The sequence below is a fragment of the Carassius gibelio genome, chromosome B3 (genome assembly GCF_023724105.1).
Source record: "Carassius gibelio isolate Cgi1373 ecotype wild population from Czech Republic chromosome B3, carGib1.2-hapl.c, whole genome shotgun sequence".
Lineage (NCBI taxonomy): Eukaryota > Metazoa > Chordata > Actinopteri > Cypriniformes > Cyprinidae > Carassius > Carassius gibelio.
In genome coordinates, this window is record NC_068398.1 from 33,124,819 (window position 1) to 33,138,656 (window position 13,838).

General features: G+C 34.7%; 1 protein-coding gene across 2 annotated transcripts; it reads right to left on the minus strand.

Annotated features, from left to right (window-relative positions):
* Positions 1–4,620: 4,620 nt before the first annotated feature.
* LOC127953779 (5-hydroxytryptamine receptor 3A-like) lies at positions 4,621–12,766 on the minus strand. 2 transcript variants are annotated; one of them, XM_052553070.1, is made up of 8 exons: positions 12,617–12,766; positions 10,747–10,791; positions 10,508–10,614; positions 8,313–8,482; positions 7,960–8,075; positions 6,806–7,016; positions 6,104–6,253; positions 4,621–6,021 (listed from the first exon to the last, which is right to left on the minus strand). In XM_052553070.1, exons 2-8 carry the CDS (start codon positions 10,777–10,779, stop codon positions 5,711–5,713), a joined length of 1,098 nt encoding a protein of 365 aa, XP_052409030.1. In that variant the 5' UTR covers positions 10,780–10,791; positions 12,617–12,766; the 3' UTR covers positions 4,621–5,710. The 2 variants fall into 2 exon arrangements, with proteins under 2 accessions (XP_052409030.1, XP_052409029.1); XM_052553069.1 differs by having other exon boundaries at positions 4,621–6,024.
* Between the last annotated feature and the right edge of the window lie 1,072 nt (positions 12,767–13,838).

A 13,838-nucleotide genomic window follows, 5' to 3' on the forward strand; every position in this document is an offset into this window, starting at 1 on the left:
TCAAAGAGATCTCATTCAAAATGCTCCACAGGTTTAACCCCACTAACTATTACCTGAAAAAAATGAAAAAAGACTTGGATGTCAGCTGTACTTTCTGTGAAGAGCTAATCGAAACACTGGTGCATTTATTTTGGTCTTGCCCACATACCAAGAAGCTTTGGAGCAAAGTGTCTCAATTTATTGTTCTCCATATTTACCCTAAATTTGCATTGCGGTGGGAAAATGTTTTGTTCAGAGTATTATGTGATAAATTTAATTATAATTTTAACCAAATTTTATTTGCACAGGTCAAAGTTCTTAAAAAAGAAACCAAGCTTTCTGGAACTTGCTGCTAATATTAAGCACTATGTTCTCTCAATATCTGAGTGTACAAACAAAAAAGCTGTTAGATCATATGACCTCTGTAAGCTTTACAAGATATTTGTATACAAGATATTTTTTCTTCATTACTTTGTTTTTGATAACCCCTTGACCTCCTTGGCTTATTTCTAATCTGTCCATAGACTTTATAGATGTACAGAAGATGTTGTTTTCCTACTGTATGTCCTATTTCTGAATATAAAAAAAAAAAAAAAAAGTTTATGACATTAGAGTACTGTGCCAGTGCGCCTTCACGGAGAGAAGACAGATACATAATTTCATGGATTAATAAATTAAATTCTGCTCTGTACCCTATAAAAACTATTACCTCCATATAGAGGACTGCGACTGGAACTCATTATCATTTGAACTACTTTTGGTACCACTTTTGATATTTTCGCAAAAAATAAATTATTAACGTTATGTTTGTCTGTCTGTCAATTGTTTATTTATAACAGTAACGTTGTGTAGTTTTAAGAAATGGTTATGGGTAGGTTTAGGGGTAGGTGTAGTATTAACGTTAGTGGCTCAAAATATTGTTTCAATGTTATATTTTTACTAAATTGTGTTTCATTATGTTTTATTCTTTTAACATTCTGTATAAAATGGGTAGGTTTAGGTTCGGGTGGGGTATAGGGATCTTACATTTATAAAAAATATATAAAAAGGGAAAATATACATAAATATTAAAGAAATTAATCAGATACGCATCGAAAAGCAGCTTCATGAGCAATTTTTTATGGATAACTGACTGTTCAGAGAACACGTTCTATCTGTACGTATTTGAGGTTGTTTTTACGTAAATTTTGATACGTATCGAACCTTTAATTACGTCCAGATAATACGTAAATGACACTTTAAATACGTAAAGGCACATATGTATTGGACAGTTTTAATTTACGTCTAAATATGTACGTTTTGATTGTGAGATCAGGCTGGACTTTTGTATTGCCAGTCAGAGTTGACTATTAGCATTGTTGACTGTTAGCATACAAACTGTGGCTTCAAACCTTGATCTCATGTGGTTTGTGAGCATCTTTTGACTTTGATGAAAAAAACTAGACAAAATAAAAACGTCCTCTTTATGCTCTCTATGGATTATTATTATTCTTTTAATTTTGAAGCAGTTCTGAACAAGGAAGAGCTACAAACCCACTTAAGATTTCTCCTTGAAGACCCTTATTAAAGAGTATATTTTGAAAGTCATAAAGCAATTGTTGGCAATTGGCTCGGGGTGAGGTTGTGTGTGTTTGCGTTCAGATAATAATTCATTAATGAATAGAGTTCTATAAGTGATGGAGTCTAAAGAGAAATAATGACAAAGGCATGATGACAATGCACAGTGTGATCAGACACAGGTAGGGTGTGTTTTGTGGGGAAAGTGAGAGGCAGCTGTGGAAACACGAAAGATCAGAGGCTATTGTGTTGTGCTTTTAAGCTAGAGCTTATGGTGTTCAATTATTAGTAGTAGTATACTTTATTTTCCTCGAAAGTAAAATAGTTGTGTACTGCATCTTTCTGCAAAGACACGCAATAAACATATAGTTACAATAAACAAATAATTCTTATAGTAATTATGTTTCTGATATGAGCACACCAGAGTGGATTCACAATAAGTCAAAGCAAACCACTTCAAAAACATCAAGGCCAGATTTCTAGGTTTTAATAAATTGTGCAGTATCATGCTAAGCTGGGCATTGCCGACATGGAGGGCCCAAAAACATGTAAACTCTTTCTTTGTTGTTGATGTGTTTGATGAAAATGTTTATTCAGACCATAGATGGTTTTCTAAGCCCTGTAACATTGAATTCTGGAACGTATTCAACACATTTTACATTTGTACAGTGATCATTTCATCAAGTCACTGATAAAAGGCTTAAACAGAGATGTTTTTCTGTTTGCGTGCTGCACTGATTTTAGGAAATTTCTACACAGACTATTTTAGAAGAAAAAACAAAAGTATTGAAACATCAGTCATGCCTAGCTGTTCAGTTCATTCAGAGTTTGGATGAATCCACCTTTATGTGCCAACATTGCTGCAATTTCCTCATTTTTATCAGACAAAATGCGTCACCAACCTATTTTTTATGACATTTTGCATATTACACCCATGATGCAACATGTACAGTCATACAGCCATTAACCTACAATCATTTAAAAGCACCCCCCCCCCCAACTTCACTGTAAATATTTTATTTAAAGTATTCAGCTTTATTTTCAACATTTTCTTAGTTTGAGCAGATTTTTCTTGATATAATACCGCTTATATTTTCCTCTAGTGAAAGGAAATGCAAACAGCCTTAAGACAGTTCTCCATATTTTGCCTTTTAAATATTGCATGTTTTTCCTTGTTCTAAAATATCAACCCAAAAATAAGATTTTTTTTAGTCAACACAAAGACTTTTGATTAAAATTAATTAGTATAAAGTGTTTATCTTAAATCATAGTAATATTTTTTTAAGTAATTTATCAATTAGCCTACATTTGTACATTTTTCACCACAATCCACCATTTTGTTTATTTAGAACTGTTTTTGCTTGTAAACAATGCTTAATCTATGCATATTTTTCTCCTGATTCAAAAAAGAGGATCCTTTTCACTGGAGGAGGTGATATTATGGACCATGGACTTTTTTATGGACTGGTGGTGGATGAGGAGCGCTTTGAGTGCCTAGAAAAGTGCTTTATTATTGTAAGGAAGGAATTGTTATTATTATTATTATTATTTTAAATTAATAAAGTCTTGATGGTTTTGTTTCTTACAAACACGCAGCTTTTCACTTCACATGATGTTAACTGATGGACTGGAGTTGTGTGGATTACTTGTGGATTATTGTGATGTTTTTTTCTCAGCTGTTTGAACTCTGACGGTATCCATACACTGCAGAGGATTAATTGGTTAGCAAGTGATGTAATAAATTTTTGTGTGCTTCATTTTTCCAATTCTGTTCTCGTGAAGAAAACAAACTCATCTACATATGGGATGGCCTGAGAATAAGTAAATTTTCAGCAAATTTTCATTATTTGGATAACCTGTTCTTAACTCAGGTCATAAAATCTGATTTCACATTGCCTATAAAAGAAGTATATTAGAAAATCTAAATTGAATGTGGCATGTCACACCACAGGTCAGCTTACCAAAAGTATTTAATGTCACTACTTATAGTGAATCTTATTAAGTGTCTTTATTGAGAATTTAATTGAAAAGCCATTAGTTCATGCCAAGCATGTGTTCATGTCAAGACACTGTTGAGCACAGAAATATAATTTTATAGTGAAAAGAAAATAAGAAATAGTTCATATTTGGTCACATTGGTGTTGCACCAGATAACCGGGGTACCTCAGGGTTCAGTGCTGGGGCCCCTCCTCTAACAACGCTAAGACCAATCATCTCTTCATAAAGTTTTTTCTTACTACTGCTACACTAACATCAAACTGTTATTCCTATTGAATGATTGCATCTAGGATTTTACTAGAAAACAGTCTGGAGGAAAAAAAAAATCAAGTAAAAAAAAAAAAATCTATGATCAAATAGAACAAGATTTATGTAAGTTAATGTTTTGTTCACACTTTATTTTAAGGTCCGATTCAAAGACTACTACCTAAGTATTTACTATGACTTCTGCCCAAATAAACTCCTAATTTGCTGCTCATTAATAGTTAGTAGGGTAGTTAAGTTTATATATGGGGTATTATTAAGGGATCTAAAATATGATTATACAGAATAAGGCATTACAATGTGCTTTAAAATTACTAATAAACTGGCAATATGCTAGTAACATACATTCTAGTTAATGGTGATATCTTGTCTTTAAAATAAAGTTCTACACACTTTTCATTTATTTATATTTACCTGTCTTGATCGAGGCAGTCATCTAATGGTTTAGGTCTGATGCACCTAGTTTTTGCTGGTGGGGGGGGGGTATCTTCATCCATCGATGGACATTCAAAATGCATTTTAAACAAAAGGAATATGCTTTGAGACATTGTGTGTTTGTGGGATTTATCATGGTGTCATTTCCTGAGACTAATGGGATTTTTCATTTATTCCTCTTATTTATCATTATTGCTTTTCTTGATTGACACACACTTTTGAGCTTGTACATGTCAGAATACTGCCATCTGGAGTCAGGAACCAGCTTACTCTAACCAGACAGAAATCAATTATACCTGAATCAAAATACATTAATCATTTATTAACTACATTAATATGTGCCTATTATTTTACATTTCATGTAGATTTACATACATGCACTTGGCAGATTCTTATATCCAATGAAATCAACGTATATAAGAGGTCATTTATTTTTAGAGCCAGGGGCCTTATTTGTCAACAATGCATAGAAAAGGTTCTATATTTTGTCCATGTATTTACACACATTCCTACATAAAAGTACAAGTTGGTAGATCACACACTTTGCATGAAACTATGTTACACACTTATTATGCACACATCTGTTGATAAATGAGGGCCCAGGAATAACTAGTAGTTAAAGCATAGGTGAAATGAAAAAAATAAATATATATATTTTTTTTAAATAATAAATTCATACTGGCCTCTGTCAAACATCATGACAAGAATAATACATTTTAAATCTGATCACAAAACATCACCCTACACAGGAGAGTCAGTTTGGACTGATCACAAAACAAAACAGATCACAAATACTCATAATATATCCTGGTTTTAAATGTCTGTATTCTGACACTTCAGTCTAGCCTTGGTCAATTATGGGGATCATTACATCCTTGCTCCATAAACTTCTGTCAGTTGTGCACTCTGAATTTTCTGTTTGAGCACATGGCGGATGAAAGTATTGTTCACCATGTGGTTTTCTGTCTTGTCTCATCTTGTGTATTGGTGTGAGCACATGTCTTCTGATGTGTTTGTTTCAGTGTGTCATGTGCTCTCCTGTCTAATACTATCTTGACCCTGTCTCCCTTGTTATTTCATTATTAGTTCATTTTTCACTTTCTCTTTGTTAATCTTCTTATTTCCTTCCCTGTTTGTCCCCCTGTGTTCTCTTTGTACTGTCCTGGGGTGCGTTTCCCAAAAGCATCGTTAGCTAACTATAGTCATTATTTCCAGTGGACTCTATTGGTAATGACGAAACTTGCAACCATAGTTGATTTTGGGAAACACACCCCTGGTTTGTTGTGGATGTGCTAATAAATATGTAAATTAAAATATGGAATTAAATATTTATTTAAAAAATATATTATATATAGACAATTTCACAAGTGTGCTTGGTCATATAATCATAGAGCAAGAAAAGGTAATTGCCAACATGCTGTCCATGATTTTAAATAGTTTGAGACTAAACTGAGATTGAGACTGGGCTTTTTGATTCTCAATAATTATATGATGTATCGTTAAAATAATCCCAAAAATAAAAATAATAATCCTCTTTATCCCAGATAACCAACGGTTTGGGTTTGCAAATATCTGTTCTGGTGACAATGACAACAATGATAATGTAAATGATGTCAATGAACAAAAAGAAACAGAAACAGATTTTGTCCAAGCGGTCTACAAAACCCACATTGCTATTTGCCACTTGTTCCTTTTGGTCCATGTTATCCAAAAAGATCACTATTTTTTGGAGGGAAGCCACCTCTGAAGCCTGATCAGTAGACGTTTTTGTTTCAGTCAAACCAGCATCTGCTAATAGAGACCAGATATGCATGAACAATTAAGTCTAAAGCTATCAACTCTTTGTTTGCAGTATTTAGTATTCTCTTACCTCCATAGTGGCCCAGGTTGGCATTTTGTGTTTTGATGATCTTTGAGCATTTACAAGGCAGAATGCTGTCATCTGATGTCAAACGTGTCAAGACCATCGATGTCACCATGCTCAGAACCAGATTGACCAAACAGAAGCAGAAGTGGTAATCTTTGGAACAAAAACCTTAATTTAGCAAACGCAAACCTTAATGTGCTTTTGCAGTGCATAATTTTTTATGAATAATAAATGAATTGTCATTTTTAGGAAATTGTTATCTGACTACTGTAGCAATGTTCATATTTTGTCACATCTGTGTTGCATCAGCTAATCACTGGTGTACCTCAGGGTTCAGTGCTGGGGCCCCGCCTCTTCTCAATATACAACATCCCCACAACCTATTATCTGTTCACAAAGTTTTTCTTAAAACTGCTATGCAAACAACAGTTCTACCTCTGTCTCTAAAGTGTCTTCTAAACTTCGAAAAATACTTCCCATAGTCTAAATCTGTCCCAATAGTGAAAAGCAAATGTGACCTTGAGGGGAAAAAAAAGCTCAGCATTTTTAATTTCATACCCCCATATCAGCATTCTTTAAGTGAGTTGTCCAAGCAGTTGCATCGGCAAACTTTTGCAAGGAATTTCTATTGTACTGCATCACGCTGACTACTGCCCTCAACTAATGACAAGTGTAAGAGGCTTGTTGTTGTGCTCTTTCACTTACGGAGGAGAGGGCTACAGCTTGTACCACTGGACAGATGATCGTTGAGGATGACTAGGAACATGGTGAAGCTCAGGACCAAGGTGACTTTAAGGTTGTTGCGTTCTCCTCCTTGTACTGGCAGAGCAAAGCTCACCAGGTCAGCTAGAATTATTAATGCACTTGGCAGGATCAGGGTCACAACAGCACTGAACGGATTGATTGATAAAGTGACCTGTTAACAGTTAACAGAAGAAAGAATAAGTATCAATTTAATAATAGTCTCTACTCTACAGACAAATTCTTAAAAACATGTGTATATTAAATTCTGTCCTTTTTAATAAATGGCAGCGAGTAGAAAACTGTCAGTGGTATATCCCTATCTACTGTATAATATTTGTATCAACAGAAATACAACAAAAATAGTAATATTAACAGACGTGGAGAAAGTTGTAAATGTAAATTAAAATTCATGTCACAAGGAATCACATTTCACTTGACATTTGACCATAGATCATTAAAAAAGCATTGTTTCTACAGGGATATCATTGACTTGATTGCAAATAAAAACAGACACTATTTCAACTGAACAGAGATGACATAACTGAATTCAATGATGAACTGCCTTTAACTATCATTTTGCATTATTGAGACACTGTTTTCCAAATGAATGTTGTTCAGTGCTTTGGCGCAATGTATTTTGTTTAAAGCACTATAAAAATAAAGGTGATTGATTGATTGATTGGAAGTAACAGTAAGTAAAAAATGAATTTTATGTAAAACCTGTTTAACATACATAACATATAAGTTGGTGTTTTTAATAAATTACTGAAAATGTTCCATTTGAGATGAAAGCACCCATCTGAAATTCATAAACTAGTGATTCCCAACCATGTTCCTGGAGGCCCCCTTAACACTGCTCATTTTGCATGTCTCAAACTCATAATCAGACAAAAAAGACAAACTCCAGTACTCCGGGTACAGGGGAACCACTGCACTAGGTGGCAGAGTACATAGTGTATAGTGTAGTATCAACTACTGAGAGGAACTTTTGTGGTCTGTAGCTACACAAACAGATTATTAATTAACTTCCATTTTTTTATATGGCTGTCATTCCTTAAAATTTTTGCAGTGTGTACATTTATGAAATCTGAGAACATGAGGTCTTTGGGGCATACCGAGAGATATGTGCGTTTATCATGTGTTATATTCACATTCTCAGTCAGCCACTCTCCACTCTGCTCACTTCCACTCATAGTTATGTCATCAGTAAATGATAGTATAAGCCCACAACCTAGATAAACACAAACAAAATAATGTTTAGCAGTTATTCAAAAAACTTTCCAAGTTTTCTCTATAAATCATTTACATTATGCATTGTTATGAACAAATTATCAGTATTCCCAGACAGCAAGCAGTTTCGGCCCAGGTCTGGCCCACATGGATTTCATGCTGGCCAGATGTGGGCCGGATCTGGGCCAACACTATGTTGCTGTGTTGGTCTACCATTCACTCAAAAATGTCATCTTACTGCCTTGATTCCATCCATTGATGGCAACAGGACAATCCCCAATTACAAAGGGGTAGGTGAATAGGTTGATTTCACAGCTCACTGACACGAACAAGATAACAGCATGGTCCACATTTCCATTTCTCAACACCAGTACATCACTTTTGTAGGGCTGCGCGGTTATGTCTATTCTGAATGCGTAAAAAGAGAGAATATGACGTTACCCAAATTGGTCGACAAGACGACAACCACCAGAGGCACATCCAGCCATCCAGTGACGAAAGTTACTTTTCGGATGCAGCTACAGTTTTTTTCTAAAGTCTGAAATAGACATTTAAAGGGATAGTTCACCCAAAAATCTAAATTATGTCATTAATGACTCACACTCGCGTCGTTCCAAACCCGTAAAACCTCCATTCATCTTCAGAACACAGTTTAAGACATTTTAGATTTAGTCTGAGTGCTTTCTGTCCCTCCATTGAAGTTGTGTGTAGGGTATACTGTCCATGGTTAGAAAGGTAAGAAAAACATCATCAAAGTAGTCCATGTGACATCAGAGGGTCCGTTAGAATTTTTTGAAAATACATTTTGGTCCAAAAATAGCAAAAACTACCTCATATTTCAGGATTGTCTTCTCTTCCGGGTCTGTTGTGAGAGAGTTCAAAACAAAGCAGTTTGTCATATCTGGTTTGCGAACGAATCATTCGATGTAACCGGATCTTCTTGAACCAGTTCACCAAATCGAACTGAATCGTTTTAAACAGTTCGCGTCTCCAATAAGCATTAATCCACAAATGACTTAAACTGTTAACTTTTTTTAATGTGGCTAACACTCCCTCTGAGTTCAAACAAACCAATATCCCGGAGTAATTCATTTACTCAAACAGTACACTGACTGAACTGCTGTGAAGAGAGAACTGAAGATGAACACCGAGCCGAGCCAGATAATCACTCGTTCACGAGTCAAGAACCGTTTCTGTCAGATGAGTCTGATTCGAGAACCGAGGAGCTGATGTGTGATGTGCGTATGTGTGATTCAGTGTGAAGCAGACTGACACAAAGAGCGTCTGAACCGACCTAATTCTTTTGGTGATTGATTCTGAACTGATTCTGTGCTAGTGTTATGAGCGGGGGTAAACGAAAGGCTTGAATCAAGGGCAATCATCGCCAATGACGGCATTATGTCGAGCGCAAAAGAACCGGTGAACCGTTTTCTTCAACCGGTTTATTGAATCGAACTGTCCGAAAGAAGTACTGCTGATCCGAAAACCGATGCAACCAGTTCTTGACTCGTGAATGAGTCAATGTTTCGTACATTATCTGTCTCGGCTCGGTGTTCATCTTCAGTTCTTTCTTCACAGCAGTTCAGTCAGTGTACTGTTTGAGTACATGAATTACTCCGGGATATTGATTTGTTTGAACTCAGAGGGAGTGTCAGCCACATTAAAAACGTAAACAGTTTAAGTCATTTGTGAATCAATGCATATTTGAGAGGCGAACCGTTTAAAATTATTCAGTTCGATTTGGTGAACTAGTTCAAAAAGATCCGGTTACATCGAATGATTCGTTCGCGAACCGGATATGACAAACTGCTTTGTTTTGAACTCTCTCACAACAGACACGGAAGAGAAGACAATGCTGAATAAAGTCCAAAACCAAAAATGTATTTTCGATGCTTCAAAATATTCTAACCGACCCTCTGATGTCACATGGACTTCTTTGATGATGTTTTTCTTAACTTTCTGTACATGGTCAGTTTACCATACACACAGTTTCAATGGAGGGACTGAGAGCTCTCAGACTAAATCTAAAATATCTTAAACTGTGTTCCGAAGATAAACCGACGTCTCACTGGTTTGGAACGACATGAGGGTGAGTTATTAATAACATAATTTAGATTTTTGGGTGAACTATCCCTTTAATGTCAGACATCTAATGCTTGTGATGCCATTCTTGCATTTAGTTTAATTGAAGTCTTGATTAGTGGAAATATATTCATTGTATTATTATTTAGTGCACCAATATTTGTTTCTTGTATCAAAAAATGATTAGTGTAGTCTGTGAGTCCCAAAGGAAAATGTAAAAAAAAATGTTTCAATTCAATGAACGTTCAATTTTATGTAGAACCTAAAAGTAGTACAATAGGTAGACTGCTTTTGCACTAACTAACAGAAAAATGCATGCCATTCCACAGAATCTCTTGTAAGTTCACTTACGCATTGTCCAAAATTAGACGAGGAGTCCAGATTTTGTCAACTGGCAACATAATTGCTGTAGCATTAGATGTATTTGTATTCCACGCTAGTCCAGGATCGTTCCACTTCTATGGAGGAAAATATACTTCAAGAAACACATTCACTGATATTTTGCCAATTGTAAAATGAATTGGAATGAGTTTATGAGCTTCGAGGTTTTTTGTTTTCTTTTCTTCAAAATCAAAAATGTTTCTTCTCACCATGTTTACCTTGACACGGCTGCTCATTTGCATGTTCTTTGTATCCTAAATATGGATGATGACAGAATGGTGACAGAGTTTTGGCAATGTGAAAATTATAACACTGAAAAATATTAATAACATTTACTTTAAATACATTGTATATTTTTTGTATAAAAATAGTTACAATCTATACCTTTTTAATTGGAGCAAAAGTAAGTAATTTTTGAAACATTTGATTTTGTAGAATACCTTCTACTTACAAATGTGTCTTTGTAACATGTAACATTGTAACATATTCTTGTTTAAATCATACTTCATTAAAGACATAGACAAGCATGAAATAAAGATAGAAAGTAAAATAAAAAATAAAATGAATAAATAAAAAAAACTACTAAGATACTTACAAAGGTCATTGTCTCGTATTGCATGGAAGTGATGTTAACATTGACAGAACAGTTATCACCGTGTGGTGCACTTGTCAGTTTCTTGGCAATTAGAGAATTTGCCAGACATCGACTGTCACATAAATCTGCCAAAACTGTTAAGTCACCTTTATTTATATAACCAGATAAACATGTTAGAAACATAACTTTTAATTAAGTCAAAAATCTGAAAAACATTTGAGAATCCATGGCACTTATCAGTGAATTGTATAATTTTATTAAAATAATTTTATTAAAATGTATTAAAATTTTATTAAAATTATAAAAATTACAGTAGACATGGTATTCACTGCAGCTTGAGAAAGTGTTTACCAATCAGATTTGAAAGGATGAGGAATGACAATGAAATCCTGTGTCGAAAAACCATTTCAGTTCCTACAAACACACATAAAACATCTCTTTCTTATATTCTCTTATAAGTTTATATTCTCTTTATAAGTTTTTTTTTTACCTGCATCATTTAAGTAGACATATCCACACTAGCTTAAGAAACATATAAAAAAAAACCTGATAAACTTACCTTTGCAAGTAAACATGAGGTAATGAACGAAAATGTCACCTTCAGCTGTCTCGGTTTATGGATTATACGAACAAGCATCACTTGGGTTTTTAAAGGGAATAAGGCTTTGGGTGCTATGTAAAATAGGACAAACTAAATAGAGCCAGCACATATTAAATTTCATCTCACATGAAATTACATGAACTTTAGTTTTTGATATTCTGATAAGCCTCTATACAGACTTTAAGTCCAGGCACTTTATTTGCCTCCCAGCCAAATCAAACACCAATCTACATGCACAAACAGGTTCATAAAGGAAATATATGCAGAACATTCAGAAGAGTCCCTACACATTCACAGACTCTTTCCCCCTGAGGTTTTAGATGTTCCTGATGTTAACAAAGGCAATAATAGTGCACTTAATCTGTATAGCTGGATGGAGAGCAATTGCTAGTTTATCCTGGGTGTCAGCTACCTTAAAATTTATTTATCATCAGGTAAAATACCTAACGTCTAGGCTTGCATGGCTGAAATGTGTGTTTGATCCGTCAAAGTACAATATCGAACTGCTTCATACTATCCTACTCATAATTTAAAACTGGGGTTGCCCTGTGTCCTGGGCAAATTTGCCCATTCACCTCTATCAGTCATAGCATCCCTATCAATGAATTAGCTTCACAACTAACTGTCATCACCATCATTATTATTATTTTCTGTAGCTTTGTAGATTCAGCAGTGGTGCACTTTAGATCTCTAGCAGCAAATTTTAGGAACTAATCCAGAATGTGTTAGTATTTAGCAGCTACACTGGGTTATCTCACAATGTTTTAATTCCAAAATCTAACTATAACTTAAACTGTTATTGAGCATGTAGCAACTGCACAAACCTAACTTAATTTAAAGCAAATCTTTTGCTTTAGAGTTTATTGAGTAAATCTGTCACAACCTGCTCAGGATCCAACGCTGAGGATCCAAGGGAAGCTCTTTATTTAAGGATAATCCACAGGGAAATAAGTCCAAACAAATACAAAGCAGAGAACTTAGATAAAACTGAATAAACAAAACAAGGCAAAGATCAAAACCATGACAGAAGAACCAGAACACAAGGGCTAAGAACAGCAGTATGACATTTACAAGACTAAGTAATGAATGAAAGAGAAAGAGAGAGAAAGAGAGAGGCTTAAAATGAGGTAACAATACACAGGTGAAAACAATTAATGATCAAGAGTTCAGGCAAAGGATTATGGGCAATGTAGTTTTAAGGGAGTGACAATGTGACTCATGTGCTCATGAGCACTCAAGCTGGTGATCCTGACACAAACTTTGTAGTTTACGGTTTGTTAATTACGGGAATTGGACCTTAAAATAAAGTGTGACCGCATATACATTAACTGTGTAAATAATATATCAGAACCACACAGGCTGTAAAAAAAACTACTGGAGTTTTCCCCCAGAGAACAAATAGAAAACACAAGCAAGGAATGGCACAACTGGAGAGTAAATCAAGCTTTTACTGCAAACATCAATAATGCCTAATTTAATCGCATGTAAATCCAGAACAGCTGCAGTTACCCCCAGGATTTCCACAAAACAAACAGATCAAGTTCATGGGAAAGTAAAGTTCAGCAAGAGATTTAGAATATTGTGTGACATTAATGAAGGGGACATTAGTGCATTTAATTATGTTATGATAGCTGCTTGGAGAACTACAGCTAGTCTTGTGTTTGTTTAGACCAAACTTTAAAACATCCTCATTGAAGAGTTGTGTAAATTATTGTGTCTGAAGCATGTCCTGTCCAAAGTATTTGACTGGATACTGCTTACTGATAGTAAGTAAGGTAGCTGCTATATATATGTATATATATATACAGTTAAAACATTTTACCCAGTTACCTACCAAGCCTTCTTTTAGTTTCTGTATTTATTTAGAAGTGTGTACACTGATAAATGATCCACAACATTTAATAAGAATTGCAAAATGTTCAGTTTTGATTAAAATAACATTTCTATTTGTTGCTATATTTCATGCTACAGAAATACCTTTGAGAATATGATTGTTTAATACAAATAAAATGGATTTTCAATCTCAGTAGCATGCAGAAATATTGCACATTTAATCAAACAGTGAGAGTTACAAGTTAAGCTCTTTTGTATTTTGTTTCGTATTG